The 27,342-nt window shown below is 40.5% G+C and overlaps 1 protein-coding gene across 1 annotated transcript; it reads right to left on the minus strand.

Annotated features, from left to right (window-relative positions):
- Positions 1–3,398: 3,398 nt before the first annotated feature.
- Positions 3,399–27,148, minus strand: LOC134740778 (aspartate aminotransferase, mitochondrial). The gene is made up of 9 exons (XM_063673381.1): positions 26,962–27,148; positions 23,952–24,108; positions 23,017–23,160; positions 22,374–22,577; positions 18,419–18,514; positions 15,651–15,801; positions 14,387–14,561; positions 5,711–5,861; positions 3,399–5,182 (listed from the first exon to the last, which is right to left on the minus strand). Exons 1-9 carry the CDS (start codon positions 27,045–27,047, stop codon positions 5,060–5,062), a joined length of 1,287 nt encoding a protein of 428 aa, XP_063529451.1. The 5' UTR covers positions 27,048–27,148; the 3' UTR covers positions 3,399–5,059.
- Between the last annotated feature and the right edge of the window lie 194 nt (positions 27,149–27,342).

The following is a 27,342-nucleotide window of genomic DNA, read 5'->3' on the forward strand; positions in this document are numbered from 1 at the left end:
GATTGGGTCAGGCGAGCGCGGCGCGTTCGGTGCGGTGTACGGGGGATTGAGCGGGAGGGGCTAGTAATTTTGGCATCATTTTACTTTATTTGGTAATATGTATAAATTTTTTGGTAATCATAGTGGTTTATTTAAGTGAAAATATCGTATTAATTTGCTCTTCAAGATTTGGTGATCATTAAGTATATTTGGTGATCATTCATGATTTTTGGTGTTAAAATACAATTTGAAGTGCAGTCGTGATTTAAACAGGTGGTACTTTTGTAATTTTAGACCTTATCTAAAATTACAAAAGTACCACCTGTTTAAATCACGACTGCACTTCAAATTTTTAATTGGATTTTTTTCTGGTGAAAGAGATTTCTTTTTTAGGGTACCAGAGTATTTTTTGGTGGTCATTATATTTAGTGCCGTAAAATAATGTCCATCATATACAATCCGTCTAAGCTAACTTAGCACCGACTTAATTGGATAGAACAAAGTGAGGGAGTGTCATTGACACGTCATATTTTTATAGAAATTTGACGGTAATGATGTCATTGCAAATGACATGCTGAGTTAGCTTGGTCCAACTCTATTAAACTTCATGTTTTAACAAGCATGTAAGTGCGAGTGACGGATGACATGAAAGACGATAAAAGCCCAACCGTCGTATCCATATGCATGTCTTAAATCTGAAATAAGATCTACGAATATTGATTTTCTGTGTTTTGTCTGAGGACATCTCTCTCATCTAAGCTAAGAGACTTTACAGAGATTTTCGTCGAAAAATATCTGTAAAGTCTCGTACTGCGATAAAACACTCGCACCCTCGCACCATACTGTACGATTCTCATAAGGTACATGCGACAACCATCAAGCAAGGTGCGCTCCGGCTCGGCCCGGTCGGTTTTGAATTTCACATACAGACTTGCCAGAAAAAGGTGATGGATGCGTTATTTGTTTTTCTTGCCTGATACATACCACAACCACAGTGTCCACAGTCTATAAAACAATACAGACATTCGACGAAACGGTCTAGGCAGGGCAATCGTGCGGGGTGTACCGTGCGCACCCGATCTACATACGAATTGTTAGTAGCTCGTTACACGTCAAAGGCGTCGGTCCACTGTATACTTTTTACACTGTGTCACAACACTTACCAACCTCCTGAATAAAATAGGCTGGTCTTTTAACTTTGTACATGTATGTTTTTAGTGTTCCTACATATAGTATTTATGAGTTTATTGTTTTCTTTTATACCATAGTTGTTGCAGTTAAATTATGAGCCCTTGAAAAGTATATTTATATCCACGGCTGATTTCAAACGGCAGGTGATGAAAAGGCAACTATAACAAATATTACATTCGCCATCACATATATCGGAGCGGCTGAGGTCCTCGAAAATATCTAACACGCACTCTAGCGCCTTGACAATAGTGGTTGGGGAGCCCAAGAGGGAATTTTTTGTAGTTACTCGAGCGCGTCAGATAAGATGAGCGATGTCTTGCTACCCCGAGTCTACCTTTACCACTTTTAGCAGTCTATGTTGAGCAGTTGGTTGGTGGGGGGTACAACAAATCGTTAAGCAGGTTGTGGATTTGGTAATTTTAGTCCAGATTAATACTATAATTATTGTGCTATTACTAAATCTGTCAATACGCATTTCCTTAATCTGACGGTTACAATGTGAAAATCGGGCGTCAAACTTGTGGTCGTCAGACTAAGGAAATGCGTACAAATAAGTGTCATATTCAGTTATAGAATAATTATAGCATTAACTTGGACCAAATACACAATTTGCTTAACGATTTTTTAACCCACCGAAATTTAAAAAAAATCTGTAGACGCTTTCATGTTCGCTGGAAAAGAAAACTAAGTACATATAACCTTTTTTTCTTCTTATCATCTAATCTTTCGATTCCAATAGGTCTCTACGACGCTCGAGTAACTACACATTTAGCATCGCCTGCTCCCCAGCTATAGAGGCGTGTTCAGATATTCGTGAGCACCTTGGCCGTTCCGATATATCTGATGGCAGCTGTACATTTATATTTTGTAAATACGTAATATTATTTAGGTACACTAGCTGTATTTGTGCAGGGTATTGGTGCAAAATGGTTCTATGTTACATATAATCTTTTCAAGATCTTAAGATAATTTCATAATATCAGTAAACGTATGCTGTAAGGTAATTTTTAAGTGGATGTTTATTTAATCTTGTACCGTTCGTGCAATAATATAACGTCGTCGTGTCGTCTGAAGTCAGCTCACTACCTATACGCGGGTCCACATACAACGAGCTGCCTCGCGAGGAAATTGCCGCGCGAAGCAGCTCGGTCGGTGGAGACGTACCTCGGGGGGAGCAAACGCACTCACGGCCGCAATGCCTCGGGCGAGGTACGTCTCTACCGACCGAGCTGCTTCGCGCGGCAATCTCCTGGCGTGGGGGCTCGTTCTGTGTGGACCAGGTTAATAGTAAAATTAATGTATTGTAGACCAATATAGGTTAAGGCAACCAAAATTTTTGTACATATAGCATCGTATGTTTCGGTTTAGCTGTATCGATGGCCACTCAATTACTTATTTAACCATTCGTTTGTAAGCTAGCTGTAGAATGTTCGGAGGCTGATAAAACGGTACATATTTCGGAATTTCAACAGAATGGAGACATTCTAAGAAATTGTGCCATGATTAGATCCTAGTTTTTTCTAGGTATGACAAATTTTGTACATATAATTACTTGTAATAACGAAATATCATTGACTACTGTAAACGTAGAATGTATTAGTGTATTTGTATCATAATAATAAAATTGTACGGAGCTCGCTTTATATAGGCGTGTATGTGCGTGTCCTACGATAAACTAAGTTAGACTAGCGTATAGGTTCACATCAACTTTTTGATGTCGATGCAGGTGAATATGCTTAAGATTGTTTGAAAACAATCAAATTGTGTTCCCAAAATTATATAAATAAGCAATTTCCTAAAAGGAATAGCACGTGTAAGTGTAGAATTGGTAAGATTCGCGTTTTATAACTATGTATTAAAATTACAATGTTAACGATTGACCTGCATCCATTTTTAATCTAGCTTAAGACATTCATTAGTTTGCTGGCTGTACATATTCCGCATATATTTTAATTTTACTTCCGTCGTAGAATCAACGCAACGTTAATACAATTTCTGTGTTTTTGGCATCAAGTTTATTTTATCTACTTATTTTAACAATAAATTTTATTCATAATTCTGTCGTTTCATATTCCTCTAACTATTAATGGGAACTCCATAATATGTAATAAAAAATACGTACTATTATTTTCTAGGTATCCAAATTATATAATCCCTTTGATTCAATTTTAAACTTTTTTAAAGATAAGTATCTGGAAACCAAAATAAAAAGAGTTATAATTTTAGACTTTTTATATTTTTAAACAACAAACATACAAATTCAAATAATAGAATAACATTCAAGTTATACTCGAGTGTTTTAGATATCTCAAAAATTAATCGAAAATATATGAATAAATACTGTGTTCTCTCGGTACTGTATACAATTCAGCAGTAAATAGCAAAGAAGGTCACCGAAAAGATTTAGTGCCATTTTATGTATTCGTATAAACTGTAAAAAGACTTATTGATTGATTCAAATCTCTGAGATTTAGTGCAATAATAATAATTTAAATAGATTACACCAGCGGTACTCAACCTGCGGGCCGTCAGGTGATCCTGGTATATAAACATAACCTTGCCAACCGGACGTCACCTTTAAGCAAATATATCTTGCGGCCCGGACTATAAGCACTGGGGAGACACTCCTCCTTTCGGGCAAACTCGGCTCAGCATTGCTCCGAGTAATTATTGGGGTTGGCATAGCATGACATGCCTTTGCGTGTACGACCACAGATAAGATAATGACTTGAATTTTGACAACCCTAAATAGCCGAAAGGAATAGTGCCGTACATTAGAAAGGGACAGCATGATTCATCCTTGAATCGCTGTCGAATTTCGGGTTTGTAAAAAGTGTTCTTTCTGTACGGTACCTACAACGGCAACTTGTTCTGTGCTACAAGGCAAAATCGTCTTTGCGGCCCTCATAAAAAAGGTTGAGTACAGGATACCATTTGTAAGTTTTCATTAAATTCAACAAAAGCATCGGTTCTCAAACTGGGAACCTTTCCTCGATGCCGGTTGATAACAAAACAACTATTACAAACTACCACAACCACGAATTTCAAAGTAATCATTATCGCGTTTCACATTTCACTGTTCACTTACTATGTACATAATATCGCACTACCTATTCGGACCTCATTACAGCACTTACACATATATAAGTTACAATAAAATTCCTTTTAGTCAAATTAGTGCACATTGGAGGACATGCAACTTTATTATTTAAAAAGTAAACAAAGCAAGTGCTGTAGGCCAAGCACATGATTGGCGCGACAGTATCTCGCCGCGAGATAGACTGCCCGTCTTTTTCTAACTGCAATAATTAAAGAGGGACGGGTAGTCTATCTCGCGGCGAGATACTGTCGAGCCAATCATGTGCTAACCCGGCTGCCCTCTAAAGTTTAAGTTCCTTAAGCGTTAGAGGTTCTGCCATCTTGTTGTCTAAATCGGAACCTTAACCCCTGAGGTCTCAGGGGTCTTAATTTGCCAGCCAAAAAACTACCTTAGGGTTTTAATTTTAGAAGTGAAATTTGATTGTCGATAGCCGGATCCACACAGAGCGAACATACGCGCGAGGCAATTTCCTCGCGCACAAAACGGCCAGTGTGGACGTGCCTCGCGCGTGTTGTAGCGACATTTTTAGACGTGCCTCGCGCGCGCCGCCTCGGCCGAGGCACGTCTACACTGGCCGTTTTGTGCGCGAGGAAATTGCCTCGCGCGTATGCTCACTCTGTATGGACCCGGCTATTCTTGACCCATAATGTGCCCGTGGGACTCGACGGATCTTGACACTGACATTATAAAAGGGTACTAAGCTGCGCCCTACCTCTATTCGCTCCTGAATTAAAGGTGTAACTTATATCTGTGAGCGCTGTAGTAAAGGCATGTGGTAAGGTGATATGCTTAGGAGGTAACTTTGTGGATGGCCTCGGCGACGTAGTGCACGTTCTTGTTGGAGAGGCCGGCGACGGAGATGCGGCCGTCCTTGGTGAGGTAGATGTGGTGGTCGCTGGTCAGCTTCTCTACCTGGAAGGTGAAAGGTAGCGGTTAGATTCGAGGACTAATTTGTTGCTTATCAAAAACATCTTCTAAACAACTAGAGGATATTTTTTTATGTTATAGGAGGCAAACGAGCAGACAAATAGCCTGATAGTAAGCGATTACTATCAGCTAATAGTTATTAGCTAGTGGTAAGACGCGAGATCGCACGGCAATGCGAGTATCAGGAATCTGTACATATGTACCCATGAGGAGAATATAACCACATAACTCAGTTTCCTGGCTTTGGTAGTTACCTGAATCCAGGAGTTTTCTGACGTTTTAATATAAAGATCTGTTTGTACGGCAATACGAAAATGAGGATGGATAAGATTCACCAATCACAGGAAAAGCGGATAAAATTTTGAACAGCTTACTGATGATATCACCTCGCTATACTTTGTCCCGTGTAATAATGTACTCATCGCTTTCGGCCTCCGAGTGTCCTGTCCCTATTCAAAGGGAGCCGGATGCCCTCTTAGGGCGCCTTAGGACTTTAGGACAACAACAACATACCTGTTCGGGCTTGAGGCCGGTGAAGCAGAACATGCCGATCTGGTCGGTGACGTGTTGCCAGGGCAGCTTGGAGCCGGCGCCCTCCACGCCCGCGCGGAGCTCCGCGCGCATCGTGATGATGCGGTCCGCCATCAGCTTCACGTCCTTCAACCTGCAATAGGATAGCGATGATAGAATAGAATATAATAAAATTATATTCGTAAGCACAAACAAACAAGACATTAGAGTTTTGAATGATTCACGGTTAGTTTCACTAGACTTATATTGACCGGGATATAGACCGTGTGGTCACCCGTGAACATGATGCATGTAACTGCGTCGAAATATCGGGAGCTCACAAATAATACAAAAGGTAATCACGGTCTATATCCCGGTCAATATAAGTCTAGTGAAACAAGACATTACATAACACATGTTCAATTTTATAACAAAATCTAGTAACATAGATAGCAAATGAGCAATTTGTCACAATAATGTAGATATTGAAATAATATATGGAAATAATACTACTAATAATACTAACACTATGGACTAATCCCAATAAGGCCTAGTTTCCCCTCTGGGTTAGAAGGTCAGATGGCAGTCGCTTTCGTAAAAACTAGTGCATACGTCAATTCTTGGGATTAGTTGTCAAAGCGAACCCCAGGCTTCCATGAGCCGTGGCAAAAATGCCGGGATAACGCGAGGAAGTAGAAGATATGTGTTTAACTCTCGTATCGGTTTTGGATCACAACCCTATTTTCTTACGACTTCCGTGATATTTAGGGCAACACTAAGAGTCCATTTCCGGTAGCCATAACTCGTTCTCGTTACTTTCGGAGAGAACACACATTGTCCTGTGCTCCGTTGTCGAAAACTACTTTAAAGTCGCTCTTTAGCCTTAACCAAGTATAGAATAGTATAAAATCAGTGCCAATCACATGTGTGCGGTGGAAAAGTACAAAGCTAAGCTCGTAGGCTGGTCCAGGTAGAGGGTAATTCGGTAAGACAGCAGCTGCACGATATTCCTAGATACCAGAGCCGCCCAAAGCTAGCCTTCTTCGCAGCAAACCTCGAGTTCAAGGTATGTGATTTGTGCACTTTCCATTGATATTTACTTGTTCCGCGATTTCTTATTAAAATATAGTATACACGGGTGTGTAAAGTTAGTGTAAACATTTTTTAGCAAATACAGTCCATTAATCAATTTTATCGTTATTGCATCTAAAAACATTGGTCCTTCGAGCCGGATAATTGTGAAAAGTTACCTATTTTAAGCTAAAAATATCATATTTGTCGCGTTGTAAAATTTGATTTTTTATTGTACTCGTAGGGTACTTATTTCGTTCGGTTAGTTAATGGCTGCCGGAAAGTTCGACTTGGTAGTTTACTAGTTTGGTAGAATTTAGTAGTATTTTTGTTGGCAGCATTGTGACAGCTGCGTTCCGTTTATCCATTCGTGAATTGTCGTTGCCTTATAAGTTACTTGTCAAGCCAAGTGACAGATACGCTCCATTTTTCCGTTCTTGTCACTGTCACTGCTGTCAGTTGTTATCTATACCGTATTCTGTAAACAAAAACACTTATTGTCGTTTTCGTTCCGTGTTTTCTTGTATATTACGCGGATTTTCGTTTCGGTTTCTGTTTATTACGCGGAGATAACAATGGTTTCGGACAGTGAAAAAAGTGGTGACAGTGTCAGTGCTGATCCGGATATGATAGAGCGTAACTATGCTATCATGAGACTAGAATTTTTGTATGACTGTGATGACCTAGATGGGTATGTAGATTCAGATATAGCGGACATCACGTCCTCTTTTCATAGTTCTCAAAAGCTTATTTTAGCAAAGTGTAAAGATATTAGTGCAGAATTCTCGGTTACAGTTGACTTTGAACGCAAGGTGAAATCAATATTGAGTAGGTTACGGCAAAAGGCGCCAGTCATAAAGAGTGATGAAGATTCTTTCAAAACCAAAAAATGTGAAAGTGTTTCGGCCAAATTACCTAAAATTCAGATTAAACCTTTTGATGGTAAATTAGAAAATTGGTTATCGTTCATTGAATTGTTTAATTCATTGATTCACAAACGAGATATAGCAAACATAGAAAAGTTGCACTATCTATTAACATGCGTTCAAGGTAAGGCGTTAGACTTAATAAAGAATTACCCAATTTCAGACGACAGTTACATAGATGCTTATAATGCACTCAACGACTTCTACAATAAGAAACGACAGATAGTTTTTAGTTATTATGAGAAAATGTTGTTGTGTGAGCAAGTCAAGTCGAAGTCTGCAGTGGAATTGGAAAAAGTAAGTCGCACATTTAAGGAAACCTTACAGGTTTTAGGAAAATTTGGTTTACCGGATAAAAATTTTATGCTATTTTATTTAATGTGGTCCAAATTAGATAAATCAACACGTGAGGCTTTTCAACTCGAATTTAATTCAAATGAAATTCCTGACTTTGAAGTTTTGCAACAATTTCTTGAAAAGCAGATTCGTGCATTAGAAGCGACGGACACTAAGTCTATGGTAGGTGGCAATTCTTCAAATAAGACACAAACTAATGTTACTTTTAATCAAAAAAAGACAAAGGTCACTCTTGTGGCAGCAACAGCAGTATGTGACTTCTGTTCTGACCAGCATAATTTGGATACTTGTGACAAATTTAAAAAGTTAGATGCCTCTGCCCGGTTTAAATTCATTAAAGGGAAAGGTTTGTGCGTGTCTTGTTTTTCAAAGAACCATAAAGTGAAGCAGTGTCAGAACACATCACGTTGTAGTATTTGTGGGTACTCACACAACACTTTATTACATTTCGGTAAAAAGGAAGATGAACATTCGGAAACTGTTCCTTCACCGCAACCAGTTGTGAGCGGTTCGTCGAACAGTGCAGTGAGTTTGACCACTGTCTCAGATAATGGAACAGTTGTCTTTGCTACTGCTCGAGTAGCTGTTAGAGATGGCTCGGGCCAGTATCAGCTTGTTCGTGCTTTGCTAGATCCTGCTAGTGCGGTTAACTTCATGTCACAAGATTGTGTTAAGCGGCTCGGGCTGCACATTAGTCAATCAGGTGAATCAATAACTGGCATTGGACACACCGGGGTTAATTCTTGTGGTTCTTTAGTGTGTTCTGTTAAACCCAATCGAACAAATGTAAAGGGTTTTGATTGTCGAGTAGCCTTGCTTCCTTCCATCGTTCCAGACCAGCCATGCTTTGCAATTAATTCGTCGCAATGGCCGCATATTAAACACTTGTCTCTTGCTGACCCTGACTTTGCTACTCCGGGACCAATCGATTTACTTTTTAATGCTCAGATTTTCGCTTCGTCTCTTCTGAGCGGTCGAAGAGATGGCAAGCCGGGTCAACCAAGAGCAATAGAGACCACTTTTGGTTGGGTTCTTATGGGGGACTGCAGTGATTGTTATGCACAATCCTTCGCAACTTGTCGGAAGGATTGTTTTTTCGTGCCGAACCCTTCGCAATCAGATTTGTCGTTGGATAGTTCTCTAAAAAGGTTTTGGGAGTTAGAAAATATTAGTAGTCCCAGTAAACCTGTGTTGTCGAAAGAGGACCAACTTTGCGAAGATACGTTCGTTAATAATTTTTGTCGTACGAGTGAAGGCCGTTTCGAGGTACCCTTACCTTTCGTCGACCCTACGAATAAGCCTACATTTTCGGACACTCGTGAAATCGCATTGCGAAGACTTTTCTCGTTAGAGCGCAAGCTATCTCGGCATGCGGATTTTCGTAAAGCTTATGTCTCTTTCATGGAAGAGTATGAAACCAGCGGTCACATGGAACAGGTAGAGCCTCCTTCAAGTAGTGTCGGGAAATTTAACTACGTGCCACACCATGCTGTGTTGCGTCCAGAGTCTGTCTCTACGCCTCTTCGTGCAGTTTTCGATGCAAGTGCTCGAGACAGCAACGGTATATCGCTGAATGATACCCTTTTGGCAGGACCTAAATTACAAACTAATATCTTTGATGTACTTACTCGATTTCGGTGGCACAAAGTAGTTTTCACAGGTGACATTAAAGCCATGTACCGTCAGATTCTCGTGCCGGAAGAAGACACGGATTATCAGCGGATTTTGTGGCGTTCCTCGAGTGACGGCCCGGTTAAAGACTATAGATTGCGCACAGTTACTTATGGGGTAAAGTCGGCTCCGTACCAAGCTTTGCGGACTATAGCGCAGTTGGCTAAGGAGACTGAAACCGTCTATCCTGAAGGTGCACGCGTGCTAGGTAGAGATATTTATGTCGATGACATTGTCACGGGCGCTGACTCTATTGAGCAAGCTTTACAAATCAGATCAGACCTCTCCAAAATTTTGTCGTCGGGTGGGTTCCATTTGAGAAAATGGACCTCCAATCAAAAGGGATTTATCGCTGATCTTCCCTCCTCGGAGTTATATTCAAGTGAATTCAAACACTTTGACGAACTCTCTGACTTGTCGCTTAAAATATTAGGTTTGTCGTGGCGTCCTCAGACAGATTCGTTCCAGTTTGAGGTAGCGACACCCACTGATCAAAGATGCACCAAGCGCATTATCTTGTCGAACATCGCACGCATCTATGATCCGTTAGGATTCCTCTGTCCTGTCGCTTTCCATGCGAAATACTTAATGCAGGTCCTGTGGTCATCTGGGGTCCAGTGGGACGATGATGTACCTGAAGCAGTTGCCTTAGAGTGGAAGAGACTCAGATCTCAATTGTCGTTGTTGAAATCCGTAGTCATTCCTCGTCGCATCATCCACTCTTTTGTTTCGTTACAATTGCATGGATATTGTGATGCCTCAGAACGAGGCTACGCCGCTGTCGTTTACTGTCGTGTTGTTACTGCAGAGGGCTCTATATTTGTAGAGTTCTGCTGTGCAAAATCGAAGGTTGCGCCCTTGCGTAAACAATCTATTTGTCGTCTGGAGCTTCAGGCTGCCGTCCTGCTGGCGGATCTGATGCAGTCTGTCCAAGAAGCATTAGAACCTCTGCATGTTGTGGAGGAAATATTTGCCTGGTCTGACTCTAGCGTAACTTTGGCTTGGATTAAGTCGTGTCCATCGCGCTGGAAAACCTTTGTGGCTAACCGAGTTAGCCATATACAGGATATAATCGCTCCTGATCGTTGGCACCATGTAAGCACCCATCATAATCCTGCTGACGCAGGATCCAGAGGGTTATTGCCTGGAGACCTGGTCGATTGTGATCTTTGGTGGAAGGGCCCTTCATGGCTCCTAGAGAAGGAAGAAGATTGGCCTTGTTCAGCTTTGGACGCTCCAGCCAACGATGCTATCGTTGATGAGCAACGGATTTGTAGTTTAGTCGCCACCAGCGAACCTGACTTGGTTGATACACTTCTCAACAGGTTTTCCTCGCTTTTCACATTAAAGCGTGTGTTAGCCTACTGTTTTCGTTTCTTACGGTCGTCTAAGAACGAGAAGGTTGTCGGATCTCTACAGTCCTCTGAGACGACAGCAGCTCTCATGTTTTTAGTAAAACATGTGCAGCTCACTTCGTTCGGTGTAGAGATCAATCACTTGAGAGAGGGTCGTTTAAATTCATTGCCAAAATACTTGCGCAAGCTTTCGTTGTTCATTGATAGTGCGGGTATCGTCAGGGTGGGCGGTCGCTTGGCTAATTCGCCTATTAAATATTCGGTCAAGCATCCTATATTATTGCCTCGCTCCCACCGGTTAACAGTCTTAATAATTGACGAATATCATAGAAGATTCTTACACCCAGGTGCCCAAACGTTACAAAATTTACTTGTGCAATCCTTTTGGATTTTATCGCCCAAGCGAGCAATCCAGGCAGTGATTGGTGGCTGCGTCAAATGCTTCCGCGCCAATCCCTCCCCGGCGTCTGCGCCGCTTATGGGAAATTTACCCTTATGTCGGGTTTCTCAAATAAAACCTTTTTCGAGTGTCGCCATAGATTATGGCGGACCTTTCGATATCGCCTTCGCACGTGGTCGCGGTGTTAAGACGTTCAAAGGATATATTTGTGTCTTTGTTTGTACCAGCACCAAGGCCATCCACATTGAACTTGCTTCAGAGTTGTCGACTGAAGCTTTTCTCTGTGCACTGAAACGTTTTGTCGCTCGTCGCGGTCGGTGTAGCCATATTGTCTCTGATCAAGGTCGAAACTTTGTTGGAGCCAGTAATTACCTCGGTTCTCTCATGAAAGGTGCTGCTGATGCGGAAGAAATAAAATTCTCATTTAATCCACCGGGAAGTCCCCACTTCAATGGCTTAGCCGAAGCTGGGATTCGTTCAGTAAAAACACATCTAGCTAGAGTTATAGGGAACCAGAGGTTAACCTTCGAACAGCTTTATACCGTGACGACAATTATTGAATCTTTGCTGAACTCTCGTCCTTTGACTCCCCTCAGCTCGGACTCAAATGACCTCGCCGCGCTCACGCCCGGTCATTTTCTAACGTTAGAACCTCTGTCGATCGTCCCTGAGGAAACTCTTGTCGATCAAAAAATAAGCCCCTGCCATCGCTGGAAGCTGATCCAGAAAATGCATCAGGACTTTTGGCGCAGGTGGCATGCTGAATACGTTCATACCTTGCAACAGAGGACAAATTGGAATAAAGTGAACACGAATATTGTCGTCGGTTCCTTGGTTCTGTTGTTGAATGAGCAGACAAGTCCCTTAAAATGGCCGCTTGGCCGCATTGTGGCTCTACATCCTGGAGCTGATGGTGTGTGCAGGGTTGTCACAGTTCAGACAGCTACTGGTCAATACAGAAGACCCGTCGTCAAGCTGTGCCCACTGCCACTTTCAGATTAACATCCATAGTATCGTCACTTAGCATAGATTTAGTCTTAAGTTTGTCGTATTCTAATGCTATTAAATATTGTATATTTAGGTAGGCGGTATGTTTAACTCTCGTATCGGTTTTGGATCACAACCCTATTTTCTTACGACTTCCGTGATATTTAGGGCAACACTAAGAGTCCATTTCCGGTAGCCATAACTCGTTCTCGTTACTTTCGGAGAGAACACACATTGTCCTGTGCTCCGTTGTCGAAAACTACTTTAAAGTCGCTCTTTAGCCTTAACCAAGTATAGAATAGTATAAAATCAGTGCCAATCACATGTGTGCGGTGGAAAAGTACAAAGCTAAGCTCGTAGGCTGGTCCAGGTAGAGGGTAATTCGGTAAGACAGCAGCTGCACGATATTCCTAGATACCAGAGCCGCCCAAAGCTAGCCTTCTTCGCAGCAAACCTCGAGTTCAAGGTATGTGATTTGTGCACTTTCCATTGATATTTACTTGTTCCGCGATTTCTTATTAAAATATAGTATACACGGGTGTGTAAAGTTAGTGTAAACATTTTTTAGCAAATACAGTCCATTAATCAATTTTATCGTTATTGCATCTAAAAACAATATGGAAAGAATGCAAAAATACAACTTTAAAGTTTCAAAATTTAAGTTATTCTTTAACTTCCTAAAAGCAAAAAAGTAAGGGTACCATTCGATTCCTTACATTTAATCCAAAATAAGATTGTATTAAAGCTGCCATAGTAAAACTATTTAAAGTGGTCAGTATTACAGGATCCATATATTACCGTAATGACGTAAAAGCGAAAGAGACGAAGATCAAATCTAGGTTTCAATTCTTAACTGCTATCTAAGCTTCTAGACTTCTAAATAGATTTTAGGTTTTAATATTCTTAAGTTTATTTATCCACAATTTAAGTTGCTCATTTGTACAAATGCACTGCTCGGTTGTACATTTTGACGATCGGAATGGTCATACGATGTTTTAGATGACGGGAAATTTTATTAGAAAAATACGACTTAAAATGATGCAATGTCAAAAAAACACAAAGGTACTAACCATAGACCCTTGAACTGCTGGTCCTAAAGGATGGTCTGCACGATGCGGGCGCTATACAGGGGAGGGTTTGAGTACATGACGCGAATCATGATCTTGAGTTGCGTCATGATCTTGACGGTACACTCACCACAAATCCTTGAACTGCTGGTCCTAAAGGATGGTCTGCACGATGCGGGCGCTATACAGGGGAGGGTTGGAGTACGTGACGCGGATTATGATCTTGAGTTGCGTCATGATCTTGACGGTACACTCATCACAAATCCTTGAGTTTTCTGGTCGTTAAGGATGGTCTGCACGATGCGGGCGCCATACAGGGGAGGGTTCGTACATGACGCGGATCATGATCTTGACGGTACACTCACCACATGCGGGCGCCATACAGGGGAGGGTTCGTACATGACGCGGATCATGATCTTGACGGTACACTCACCACAAATCCTTGAGTTTTCTGGTCGTTAAGGATGGTCTGCACGATGCGGGCGCTATACAGGGGAGGGTTGGAGTACGTGACGCGGATCATGATCTTGAGTTGCGTCATGATCTTGACGGTACATTCATCACAAATCCTTGCGTTTTCTGGTCGTTAAGGATGGTCTGCACGATGCGGGCGCCATACAGGGGAGGGTTCGTACATGACGCGGATCATGATCTTGACGGTACACTCACCACAAATCCTTGAGTTTTCTGGTCGTTAAGGATGGTCTGCACGATGCGGGCGCCATACAGGGGAGGGTTCGTAAATGACGCGGATCATGATCTTGACGGTACACTCACCACATGCGGGCGCCATACAGGGGAGGGTTCGTACATGACGCGGATCATGATCTTGACGGTACACTCACCACAAATCCTTGAGTTTCTGGTCGTTAAGGATGGTCTGCACGATGCGGGCGCCATACAGGGGAGGGTTGGAGTACATGACGCGGATCATAATCTTGAGCTGCGACATAATGATCTTGGCGGTGTTCTCGTCGCCACAACAAATAGTTAGGGCGCCAGCGCGCTCGCCGTATAAGCCTGAAATTAGAATTAGTTTCTATATTTTTTTAGAATAATTCAGGTTTCACTTGTGCCAACAGTGTCAACTGTACTTGTTACTTTCAATGGTCTCTTTTTGAGTTCCCTGACAATGGAGAAACAGTGAAAACCTAAGTAGTCCGAATTTCATGATTTATTATTATTTCTTTCAAACAAAACAAACGTTCGATGTGCCTTCAGAATAAAGCTAGCCTGAGTAGCTTACAATGTGAGTGTTACTCTAATGATTTTACGAGTTGATGTTTATTATAAAAAAAAACCCTTGCATCGTATCGAAGAAATACATACCTAATGTACATTTTATAAAGAAGATAGATAATTGCAAGAATAGGTCAGGATCTTCAATTGCTGTTACCAAGACCGACTTATTTAATCTACGCCACTTCATTTTATCAGCAGATGGTATTTTCCTGTAGACGCTATTATTAACTAAATTTAACTCGTATGTTATTATTATGTTATTGTAATGTTGCGTATCTGTTTACCTGACCTGGTTATCGTATGAACGTAGTGTGTGACGTCACTGTCATCTCTATTAAAATTATCAATGGGTCGAAAATATGGTGATTTTTCCATAGAATAACGATAACCTCAATTAACACTCCATAAAACAACTGATAAACAACCATGGGTTATTTGTAATAACTATTGCAAAGTTGTAATAATACATTGCTAGGCAGATAAGAACATACATATGTGTATTATGTATAATAGTTAAGTACCGCAACGATACTACGCCATCAAACCGAGAATAAATGAAATAAATGAAATGAATAGGCCAAAGGTTGGAATTGGTGGTAGAGTCATCTGTGCGAGAATCTAATTTTCTTGATTTCCGAGGCACGTTTTTCCTTAGACTGTATTTATCTTATACGGAGTTACACAGGTGTGTATGCGTGAAATGAGCGGCAGCACCGTCTTTTGTGCACAACCACAGAATAAATAATAGTACCTACTTAATAGTAGGTACGGCAACTACTATGGCTAGACACTAAAATTGGTGTGGGCCGCATGTACTTGTATCAACGCGACGAAATCGCGGAGTGAGCCACGCCTGGCACAACTCACCCATGTTCTTAGCGAAGCTCTGTGCCAGCATGACCTGGTGTCCGTCCTGCACGAACTGGCGCACGGCGAAGGCGTCGTTGTTCACATCGCCCGTCGCGAAGCCCTGGTACGCCATGTCGAAGAACGGGAACAGGTGTTTCTTCTTGATCAGCTGGATATTTACAATGAATTATAAGAAACGAGGGAATATAAAAAATATACCTTCTTATAGGAATAAGGTTCATTTAACCTCCTTAGACCCCCGGTACAATTTTTTGTACATATTCCAAAATCTATTTTGAACTTTTATTGCATAACAAAGAGTTCCAAATTGAATAACAAAGCAACTGCTGGAGGATTATAACTGTTTTATCGATAAAGATAAGATCGTTTTTTTTCAATTTAGGCATATTACAACTACCGCTTGTTTCAACTCGAGAAGATGGCGCAACAAAATCGGCAAGACTTTCTTTTTCAAAACAGTTTGCGCGTCATAATTTACTTGCGTAACTATATTATGGATTTATGACATCAAATAACTTATACAAGGCTTTAAGATTACACGGATTAGATATAATTAGGATAGTGTGATAAGGGAAAAGTGTGGACTGACCGAAGATGTAGTGATAAAAATTGAGAAAGGTATGTTGAGATGGTTTGGACACGTGGAAAGAATGAGTGAAAGCAGGCAAACAAAGATAGTGTATAAGGGAGAAGTAGAAGCGGGAATTGGAAGGGGTAGACCTCGACGGACTTTCTCTGATCAGATCGGGGAAACCCCGAAGAAACCACAGGTCAAGAGCACCCTAAACCGGCGAGCATGTATGAAGAATATTATGAAAATGAAGTAAGCGAAAGAGGTATGTCAGGATCGTAGCAAGTGGAAATCTGTGATCTCTGCCTACCCCTCCGGGAAATAGGCGTGATTATATGTATGTATGTTAAGATTACCAAATATCAAGGGAAGTATGATATAATTCATATAATCAACATAATCGTTGATATAGAAATATTTTTTAACTCGCGTTTCTCGATGTTTTTTGTTTCTAGATTAGGCAGAACAAGATACAGATATGTAACAAAGTTTGATCGTGGCTCATCGCTGTAGATAAAGACTCTATGCCACTATTATATGATCACATATCATACAATAGTGGCATAGTCTTATTAAGAAGAGAATGGGTGCTTTGGGCAATAAACAAGAAATAAACCCTTGATCTCCTTATCAACTCGTAATAATTATATCTGTCAGCTGTAGGCGCTGTAGGTATTCAATATACGCGATATAATCCGTTTTAATAGTTTTATTTTATATAGAAGCACCATTTCAAAAAGCACATATATTGTAGAGGATGTTTAACATGTACTGGTGGAATGTGTGCGGAACGAAGGTAAAAGACAATTGTTGATGAAGTCACTAAATCTGAAATAGGTTAGATGTAGGCGCTTTTCAAAGCATGCGCCACCAAGCTCAGAAGAGGCAAAGGAGATATATTTATTTGTGTATAATAATTAATCAATTATAATTAATTAATTTTATTAATTAATTATATCAGTCAGTATACTGTCAGGCCCTAGATCATTGTAATTTAGTTTAAGGTACGATGGGACTGGCGTAATCTTAAGATTAAAACTCCAAATAAATAAATGAATTAAAAAAACTGTTGATTCTGTTGCAACAATACACTTGTTTTCGAGTTTTGTTATCGAGCTGCAAGGAGACTTCAATTTAACCCTTTTACCGCCAAAGACGTCATGTAACGCGCGCGGCTACAGCCCAATATCAACCTTCGTACATTCGGACAGGGTTCACGATGACGCGCCGCACACCATAGGCATGGCGTTCAAGGTTTAATATGTCAAAGGATGATTACACAGCCCTTTAACAGCAATCCAAGAAGTAAGTAGTATATGAGATCGCTTACAGCGATAAGACCACCTGTTGCTCCCTTTATTTACATTGTAAATCTGTTATTGAATTTTTCTTTCGTGGTGCAATAAAGTGAACAAGAATAAGAAACCATTTATTTACACACAAAAAAATCTGATCGTTTACAAAATATAACATTTAAAAAAAATGCATTCGCGGCAAAAGGAACGGGCTCAGCATATGCTGCGTCAGCCATTTCATTACAAATTGACTGCGCAGAGTTGATTTTCAGTCCGTCCCCTTCACTGAACCACATTGATATGTATGCGGGATAAAGGATTTTTTTAACATAGATAGCTAGCTTGTATGTACAATTATAGTGTAAAATAAAAAAAACTACAAAGATAAACATCTCTAGCTTAAGGCCGTTCCATCGGTTTGCCGCTGTCTTTGTCACATTTCCCAAGAAAGAACGGGAAAGAACATACGCGCCAAGTGTCAATTTTGATCGAATTTTGTCGGTTTTTATTTATTTTAAAAACGTTACCTTACAATATCGAAATTCTAAAGCTATGAAATTACTATTTATGTTAAGATTGTTTTTACTTCTTTTTTTGTTTATAGTATCACATAATAAATAACCGAGTAAAGTAGGATTAAAAGTCCGAGTTAGAGGTTACTTTGGGAATTAATTGTATCGAGCGAAGTGTCATAATTCGTGTATCGGAAGCTATGTTGTTAAAGATAATATAGTCAAGAACTACATATATTTTTTCTAGGTCTACGAATATCAACGCCTCTTAGAAAAACATGATCATATAAGGAGATTTTTCGCCTTCTGGCTCAGGGAACCGCCTTAAGTATTGTCTTACAGTGTATTTACTTACTTACTATATGTATAGTATAGTAGAACACTCACCTGAGAAAGCTCTTTCCATTGTTCTTTGTTGGGGTCGACACCGGTGGGGTTGTGGGCGCACGCGTGGAGCAGGATGACCGAGCCGTCGGGGATTTTCTGCAAGCCACAGAAAACTTAGTCCTTGCCTGACAAAACTTAGTCCTTGCGAGGTCCGCACGCGTACCACAGACAGTATTTCTAATTTCAGTCTTAACGTTGGCAATGCTGTCAACACCAATTGAACCCTTTTTGCCACTTAAAAATTTAAAAATCGGGGGTTGGCTACGGTTGGTGGAATAATAGAATATAATACGCGAAACTTTGCGTAGGGGGCGCCACTACCACAATCTGAGGGTCTATCGCGAAACAAGAAAATCGAAATTTCATTATCTAACATCTCTGTCACTGTCACTCTTGCATATTCGAGCGATAAAACGGGAAGATAGCGAAATTTCGGATTCGCATTTCCCGAGAGTTCCTCTGTAAACAAACCACCTTGATGTATCAATGTCATATTTTATTATCTCTGAAACCTTCTCAAAAACCTGTTAAAGGTACAGTATGTATAAGTTAGTATATCCTCGTAAGGCCCACCATACAAAGTTTCCCTATTTTTAATTTGAACCTTGTTGTATAGATTAGGGTGAATTTTGTTTGTTTTAGAAAACAATGAAACAAAAGAAATAATACTTAATTTAGTTAGTGTAAGGTTCAAATTAGATTGAAACAGAGTGTACATTGTAATGCACATTGGGCCTTACGAGGTTAAAGTTTACTAAAGGGGCTAGTGCTGCACTCTGGTGGCAGATTATTGCAGTAATACCCTCTATTCTAAAACCGTGTACAATCGACGTCAAAGATACGTTAACACTTATGTATCTTAACTTCTTTGTAATAAGGCGAAAAATGTAAACATCGTTGACGTCTACTGTACTACTTATTCAAAATCCAAAAAAAAACATTCTGCGGCCTCGACGGCTCTTTCACAAAATGTTTTCTTTTCGTGCCAAGTTTGTGACAAAAAAAATTAATAGAAAGAATGCAACGTGCAAGTGACGTGTGAGCATGACGCGCTACAACTGAAAATATTAGAGCCGTGGCAAATAGTAGATACTTACATAATAGTTATTTTAAATCAGACACGAGTTTAATGATTTATTGTTCTGGCTGCCTCGAGGATAGGCAATAATAAGTTACATACATTAACAACTATAGACTGTCTTATCAAATACTTTTTATAAACATGTTTTGAAGACGCAGAATAAGTATGAGTACATTACATATAGACTGGATTCAGTAGATTATTATTTATTATTATTAACTTCTTAAAAACAGCGGGCCTACCGCGTGTCGTAGATATAGTAAAAGCGATAGAGGAAGATAACGATATTTAGTTTTTCAATGTTTCCGGTCCTACCTGATTTTACAGTTAAAAGAGGTTTCCGGAACGATAACTTTTAAAAGAACACCACTCTTTTTTATGTACGTCAGTAAATTATCTACCTATGGTCAGGGTATAGTGACAAAGTGCTAATGCTGCCTATATAAATAAATAAATAATAATAAATAAATATTATAGGACATTCTTGACACAGATTGACCAAGTCCCACGGTAAGCCTAAGGAGGCTTGTGTTATGGGTACTCAGACAACGATATATATAATATATAAATACTTAAATACATAGGAAACACCGATGACCCAGGAACAAATATCTGTGCTCATCACACAAATAGATGCCCTTACCGGGATTCGAACCCAGGACCATCGGCTTCACAGGCAGGGCCACTACCCACTAGGCCAGACCGGTCGTCAATGCAGCTGTACCTGGTAATGTGTGACCACGTCAAATGCAATTAGATCGCTGCGGTTGACATACATCTGTAACTCGCGTAACTATGGAGCGAGGTCACTAGCTTCCGTGCAATAAATCTTCTAATAAAATTCTATTGGGCATACAAATGTTTTGCAAAGAGACAAACCGATTGAAACGTTGACCGCTAAATATTGTGTTTTCGAATTAAGACCTATTTTGGTTAGTTGTCTTGTTTTTAGGGTTCCGTACCCAAAGGGTAAAAACGGGACCCTATTACTAAGACTCCGCTGTCCGTCTGTCACCAGGCTGTATCTCATGAACCGTGATAGCTAGACAGTTGAAATTTTCACAGATGGTGTATTTCTGTTGCCGCTATAACAACAAATACTAAAAAAAGAATAAAATGAATATTTAAGGGGGGCTCCCATACAACAAACGTGATTTTTTTGCCGTTTTTTACGTAATGGTACAGAACCCTTCGTGCGCGAGTCCGACTCGCACTTGGCCGGTTTTTTTGGTTAGTAGTTTGAATTTGACCGTTATTAAAATAAAATTCTCGGGACCGGGGAAATAAACGGAATTTGATGACGCTCTCGTTATCTGTGACATAAGTGGATATCGCGAAATTATGCAAAACCCGCCATCGACTCGCTATTATCTTATCACGCCATGGCCACGAATGGGTGCCGTTGTCTTTATCAAAACCGGACTGAATCGGTTTCACGGAGCCTACAAGCAATTGCTAAATATGATAAAACAGCAAGTTTTATCATATTTATAATTATATCGCAGAAAGAATATATTTTTAGTTCCTAAGTATTTTTAAACTTTTGCTGAAATAGTTTCGTCCAAGGCCAAGGCTATCTGGCTATCTTTATTGGATTTTGAATTTTTCTCGAGCTAGAATGGCATTTTACACAAGTGGAGCAGCGCAACATAATTTCTCGGTCAGGGTCGATCAAACTTAGTACAGTTAGCAACAGAAGTTGCTAAGCGGGCCAGGTGTTCAAAATGATCTTGACGCGACTTTATTGTTAAGAGAATCAAGGTAAGGCGTGTCAAGGTAATTTTGAACACCTCGCCCGCTTAGCAACTTCTGCTGCTGACTTTACGGGGCAAGTAGTGGGTAATTCTTCAGTCTGGCAATATTTATGCTATTCTTGTGATAAACCTATTGCAGTCAAGATCTGTGAATGGTAGCCCGTGAAAGGGTTGTCTATGTTTTTTAGTTACAAATTAACCAATTGCATAATTTATATCTCTTGACAAACGGTAGAGCCACGAAACTGACAAAACGCACGCTCTCTTGTTTATACTGACTCCAGTCAGTGTAAAATTGAAATCACATTGAACATCGACGACGAACGACCACCAAACCACTATACCTATACATTTGTTTTATTTAACCAATGCGAAGCGTGCGTTCCGCGTGTTCCTTAACTTTTTTCTTACATTTTTTTGTCATTTCTAAACATGTTTTAAAATGAAGTCTACTCACGTTAATATCTTTCAGGGCCGTAGAAGGCCTGTCCGCACGTCTTAGAGTCGTAGTAGCGGTACTTCTTGTGGTTGATTTTGAGGGTGTTGCAGATCTGGAGGTGGTTGGGCATCCACACTTCCTTGTCGCCAGTGTTTGAGGAGTCATTGGCTCTCTAAGAGCTCAGTCACTCTTTTCACTTCTTTTTTTCTGTCATCCTTGTTTTAAAGTGAAGTCTACTTACATTGATATCGTCAAGGGCATCCTGGAAGTCCAGGTCGCAGGTCTTAGTGTCTTGGTAGCGGTACTTCTTGTGGTTGATCTTGAGGGTGGTTGCCCCACGTGGGGTTGGGCATCCACACTTCCTTGTCGCCAGTGTTTGAGTCATTGGCTCTCTAAGAGCTCATTCACTATTTTCTCTTTTTTTTCTGTCATCCTCAAGTTTTAAAGTGAAGTCTACTTACGTTAATATCGTCAAGGGCACCCTGGAAGTCCAGGTCGCAGGTCTTAGTGTCGTAGTAGCGGTACTTCTTGTGGTTGATCTTGAGGGTGGTTGCCCCACGTGGGGTTGGGCATCCACACTTCCTTGTCGCCAGTGTTTGAGGCATTGGCTCTCTAAGAGCTCATTCACTATTTTCTCTTTTTTTTCTGTCATCCTCAAGTTCTAAAGTGAAGTCTACTTACGTTGATATCTTCAAGGGCACCCTGGAAGTCCAGTCCGCAGGTCTTAGGGTCGTAGTAGCGGTACTTCTTGTGGTTGATCTTGAGGGTGTTGCAGATCTGGGGGTGATTGCCCCACGTGGGGTTGGGCATCCACACTTCCTTGTCGCCGTAGTGTTTGACGAGGAACTCGAAGCCGAGCCGCAGCGCGCCGGTTCCGGACAGGGTCTGATAATAAATAAACATATTGGAGTTGGCTCTGAACTTTGTAGTTTTGTTCACTGATCCTTTAAGATTAAATACAATATGGCCGTGTTACTAAAGACAAGATTTGAACTTGCGGCGTCATATCTTATAGTGCACTGAATATATCCAACAGCTTGCCCTCTGGGGTATAGGATTGTGAGGCACATAGTACTAGTGTAGGTACTACATAGAAGTATATCAGGGATTTCCAAACTTGTTGACTCGATTGGACCTTACGGTCAGCCCTTTGTTTCCTTTTCGCGGGTCAGATTGTATAGAATTTGGCTAGTTTTCGGGCCAGATTGGCAGGCTCGGGGCCCAGATCTGTTTGGTGACACTTAATGTAGATGACTATAGGAGACCGAGGACTTTTTGGCCAAAATAGGACTGTTATTGCGCTTGATATTGAACTATGACCTACCTGTACGGTGGCGTTGGACTTGTCAGCCAAGACGGGGCTGTTGTCACCGAAGGCTAACTTAGCCACGGCGTCCGTGTAGCTCGCCTCTCCGCCGATTGGTGCGTATTCGTGGTTCAGGCCTTTGCCGTAGAGTACTTCCTCGGCCTGTTGACAATTGAGATTGGTGTTAATTATCTATCTTTTATCTTTTATACTTAATCTTATTTATTTTTATTTTTATTGCAAATGTTTTGTATGTTTTAATTATGGATCAATGTTATCTGGATTAAATGATTAAATTAAATTTAATTAATACATGTTAAAATTGAGGTTGGTGAATGTGGTTCAAGGATTACCTTAACATTTTTTTTTGTACACAGCTGAGTAAGACAACATTAAAATTTGATGTGGACAGTATGCTAATATATATTTTTTATAAGAAATGGTCGCAATTCCAGATGTACCACATTATCGTTACCAACCTTTATATGCGTAAGATTATCCTACAGAGACAAATGCCGGTCCCTCTGCGGAAACTCATATTAGATTCCCATAAAAACTGGTTGTGTTAGTGTGGTTATGGCCTTCTGTTGGTGCACCTTGATGTTCAAACATAACAAAACAAATAGAAAAAAGAAAAACAAGTGCGAGTCGGACTCGCGCACGAAGGGTTCCGTACCATTACGGAAAAAAACAGCAAAAAAATCACGTTTGTTGTATGGGAGCCCCATTTAAATATTTATATTATTCTATTTTTAGTATTTGTTGTTATAGCGGCAACAGAAATACATCATTTGTGAAAATTTCAACGGTCTAGCTATCACGGTTCATGAGATACAGCCTGGTGACAGATAGACAGACGGACGGACAGACGGACAGCGGAGTCTTAGTAATAGGGTCTTTTCCCGTCCTTTGGGTATGGAACCCTAAAAAGACTACACTTGTTATCAACTCACTTTCTTAACGGAAGGCAGCACAAAGGGCTGTCCGTTGTCGTCGCGGTAGGCGCCGACGCCGAGGTTCACCTTCCTGCTGTCCGTGTCTCGCTTGTAGGCCTCCGTGATGCCCAGGATCACGTCAGGCGGGCCCATCTGCACTTGGCTCCACCAGTGGCTGTAGAATTAAAAACTACTTTAGTAAACTATTTAGGTGGTGGTAAAAAATATATCCTTTGTCATTTACCAGTCGCTTTTCGGTAAAGGAAAACATTTTCAGGAAACCAGACTAATCCCAATAAGGCCTAGTTTTCCCCTCTGGGATGGAAGGTCAGATGGCTGTCACTTTCGCTAAAACTAGTGTCTACGCCAATTCCTGGGATTATTTGCCAGGCGGATGCCAGGATCCCATGAGCCGTGGACGAAAGCCGGCACGAACGCGAGGAATATGAGTAAACGTTTTAGGTTAAGATCCACTTTTCTATACAATTAGTATGGCAATGTGGGTACATAAGTTGGGGCACCAACCATACATCAAATAAAATTGATATAATTTTGAGGGGTATTGCCTCTGTAGAGACAATGATTATGCCAAAAATGAGACAACATTGACTGATATATGCTGCCATGGCTTTTCTCTACCACCAGCTTGGGATCCTGTAGTCCACCTGATAAAGGAGCAAGCGAGACATAGACTGTGAGACCGTAGTGTTGGATGATGCTGGACATTCTGATGTTTTGAAAAGATGTGTCCCGCCGAGTTTGTTGCCGGTCCCATATTGGGATACCCTCCTACAATTTAGGAGGGAATTAAATCTTCTCGGGTCCGTGGTGTAGGGTTGGAGCCGGCATAGTTTATTTTTATCGCGTATATATATATATCTTTACTTGAAAAATAATTATAGTGTATAACTAGCCTTATGAACCGATTTTGCATGTACAACCAGCCTTAAAGTTTGTAGTCTATGATTGTTCATTATTTTAGTATGTGGGTATTTTTGCATTTTGTAATTTTTCCTCAGTCACCCGTTGACCACGAACGCTGTAAAGAGTTCGAAACGTCGGGATGTATTATAAATTCAATATACGCGATATAATCCGTTTTCATAGTTTTATTTCATAAATTTGAAATCTCATTCTATAATATAATTATTCAAAATTAGTTATTGTACTTATGCTTAGTACAGCAGTTCGGTGCACCATTAAACATAATTGAGCCTGATCAATAAAGTAACTAGATAAGAAATAATTTCTTTAATTCTGTTTCTTATCACGTACCATTGTACGTGATGCGAAGGGGCGAAGAGTATGTTGCCAAAAAAGCTCTGAACCTGCCGGAGAAAAAGAGAGGCCAGGGACGCCCGCCGTCAACATGGTGGACCAGCATGACCCAATTACTTAAGAGGAACAATTTACCCGATCCGACAACCCTCGACAGAATCTCGTGGCGCAAAATAATTAGGAGAGCCGACCCCACCTGAAGTGGGATGGAGCAAGGAAGAAGAAGAAGAATTCTGTTTATGAATTTCATTTAACTTGATAGTTCATTCATTCTTTGGACATTTCAGTGTATTTTAATTACACTGTCATTATCATTTTACATTGGCATATTGTAAAATACTCTACCATTAAATATTCCACACTGATAATAAAATACCTAGACTCAATATTAAAATTTTAAGCAGCCATTTCTATTTATAAGACATTTTATTTAAAAAAAATACAAGTATATGTACTCCAGTTCAAGTTTAACTACAGCTGCAGGTGTTTTATCTTGAAAGCTCCCTTAAGGGGCCCACTGACTATCAGTCCGCCGCATGATATCGGCCTGTCAGTTAGAACAAAAATTTGAGTTCCGAACAACTGACAGGCCGATATTGTCCGGCGGACTGATAGTCAGTGGGCCCCTTTAACTGCATTGCTGTCTTTTTCAATGCAGATGTAGTGAAGCTAGTCTCTAAATGACCGGTATGAGACTTCTTATCCTGTACTGCTGGGGTGTAGGGCTCAAATCTTATTTTTCCATTGACTTCGGTCTTGGGCAGTTTAGGTAACCTCCTCCCACACCATCCCCAATACACCCAGCTATTGCTCTACAGAACGGCGCCAAGTAGATTTAGGGCGACCATGTTTCCGTTTGCCAGTCAGACCTTGGAAGGTCAGGGCCTCTTTGGATAGGTACGAGTAATAACCGAAAATAGAGTACCATTTTTAGGGTTCTGTAGCCAAATGGCAGAAAACGGAACCCTTATGGATTCGTCATGTCTGTCTGTCTGTCCGTCCGTATGTCACCTCCACTTTTTTCCGAAACTATAAGAACTATACTGTTGAAACTTAGTAAATGTATTCTGTGAACCGCATTAAGATTTTCACACAAGAATAGGAAAAAAACAATAAATTTTGGGGGTTTCCCATAACTGAAACTCAAAAAAATTTTTTTTCATCAAACCCATATGTATGGGGTGTCTATGGATCTTTAAAAATTATATTGAGGTTTCTAATATCATTTTTTTCTAAACTGAATAGTTTGCGCGAGAGACACTTCCAAAGTGGTAAAATGTGTGTCCCACCCCCCGTGTAACTTCTATAATAAGAGAATGATAAAACTAAAAAAAATATGATGTACCATGATTACCATGCAAACTTCCACCGAAAATTGGTTTGAACGAGATCTAGTAAGTAGTTTTTTTAATACGTCATAAATCGTAAACCGCAATTTACCTTTCACTCACGTTTCACATAAAGAATACATTGTTTAAATTGTGTAATGTACCCTCGGTGCGCGAGTCCGACTCGCACTTGGCCGGTTTTTTTTATACCACGTCGGTGGCAATCAAGCATACGGCCCGCCTGATGGCATCCTTATATATTACCTGATATATTCTTATTAGTAACTAGTTTTCTAGTAAGATAATATTTTAAATAGAAAAAATAACCTAACACAAGGTCATATTGTATATCTACAATCTATGACTATTGGTGTATTACTATTACGTAAATAACCGGGTGGTGCCGGCGAGGTACACTTTACCTGGCTCTCACCGCGGCTGCGCCGATGGCTTCAACATTGTTGTTTTTAAGCACTTGAACTGATAAATTCTTTAGCGCGTGAGCCATTTTTACGGCGTTTGTATGGCACGTGGAACGACACTGCAATAACTAGCGTTCGCGCTACGAGCCGGTTTCCAGCGCTGCGCTTATCGCGGCAGCGCCAAGGCAAGATTAGATTACGGACACAAAAAAACTGCGAAATATCATATGTTTGGTAGGGTAACCTTCCCAAAACACTGATAATCGCAAGATTCGCATTCGCAAGTATAGTCCGACAAGAAATTGTAGAAAATAAATGAGGGCGCCACTTCCTACGTAACTGTAACATTTTTGACGTAAAATGCTTAAACATGGCAACAAT

The sequence above is a fragment of the Cydia strobilella genome, chromosome 4 (genome assembly GCF_947568885.1).
Source record: "Cydia strobilella chromosome 4, ilCydStro3.1, whole genome shotgun sequence".
NCBI classification, from domain to species: domain Eukaryota; kingdom Metazoa; phylum Arthropoda; class Insecta; order Lepidoptera; family Tortricidae; genus Cydia; species Cydia strobilella.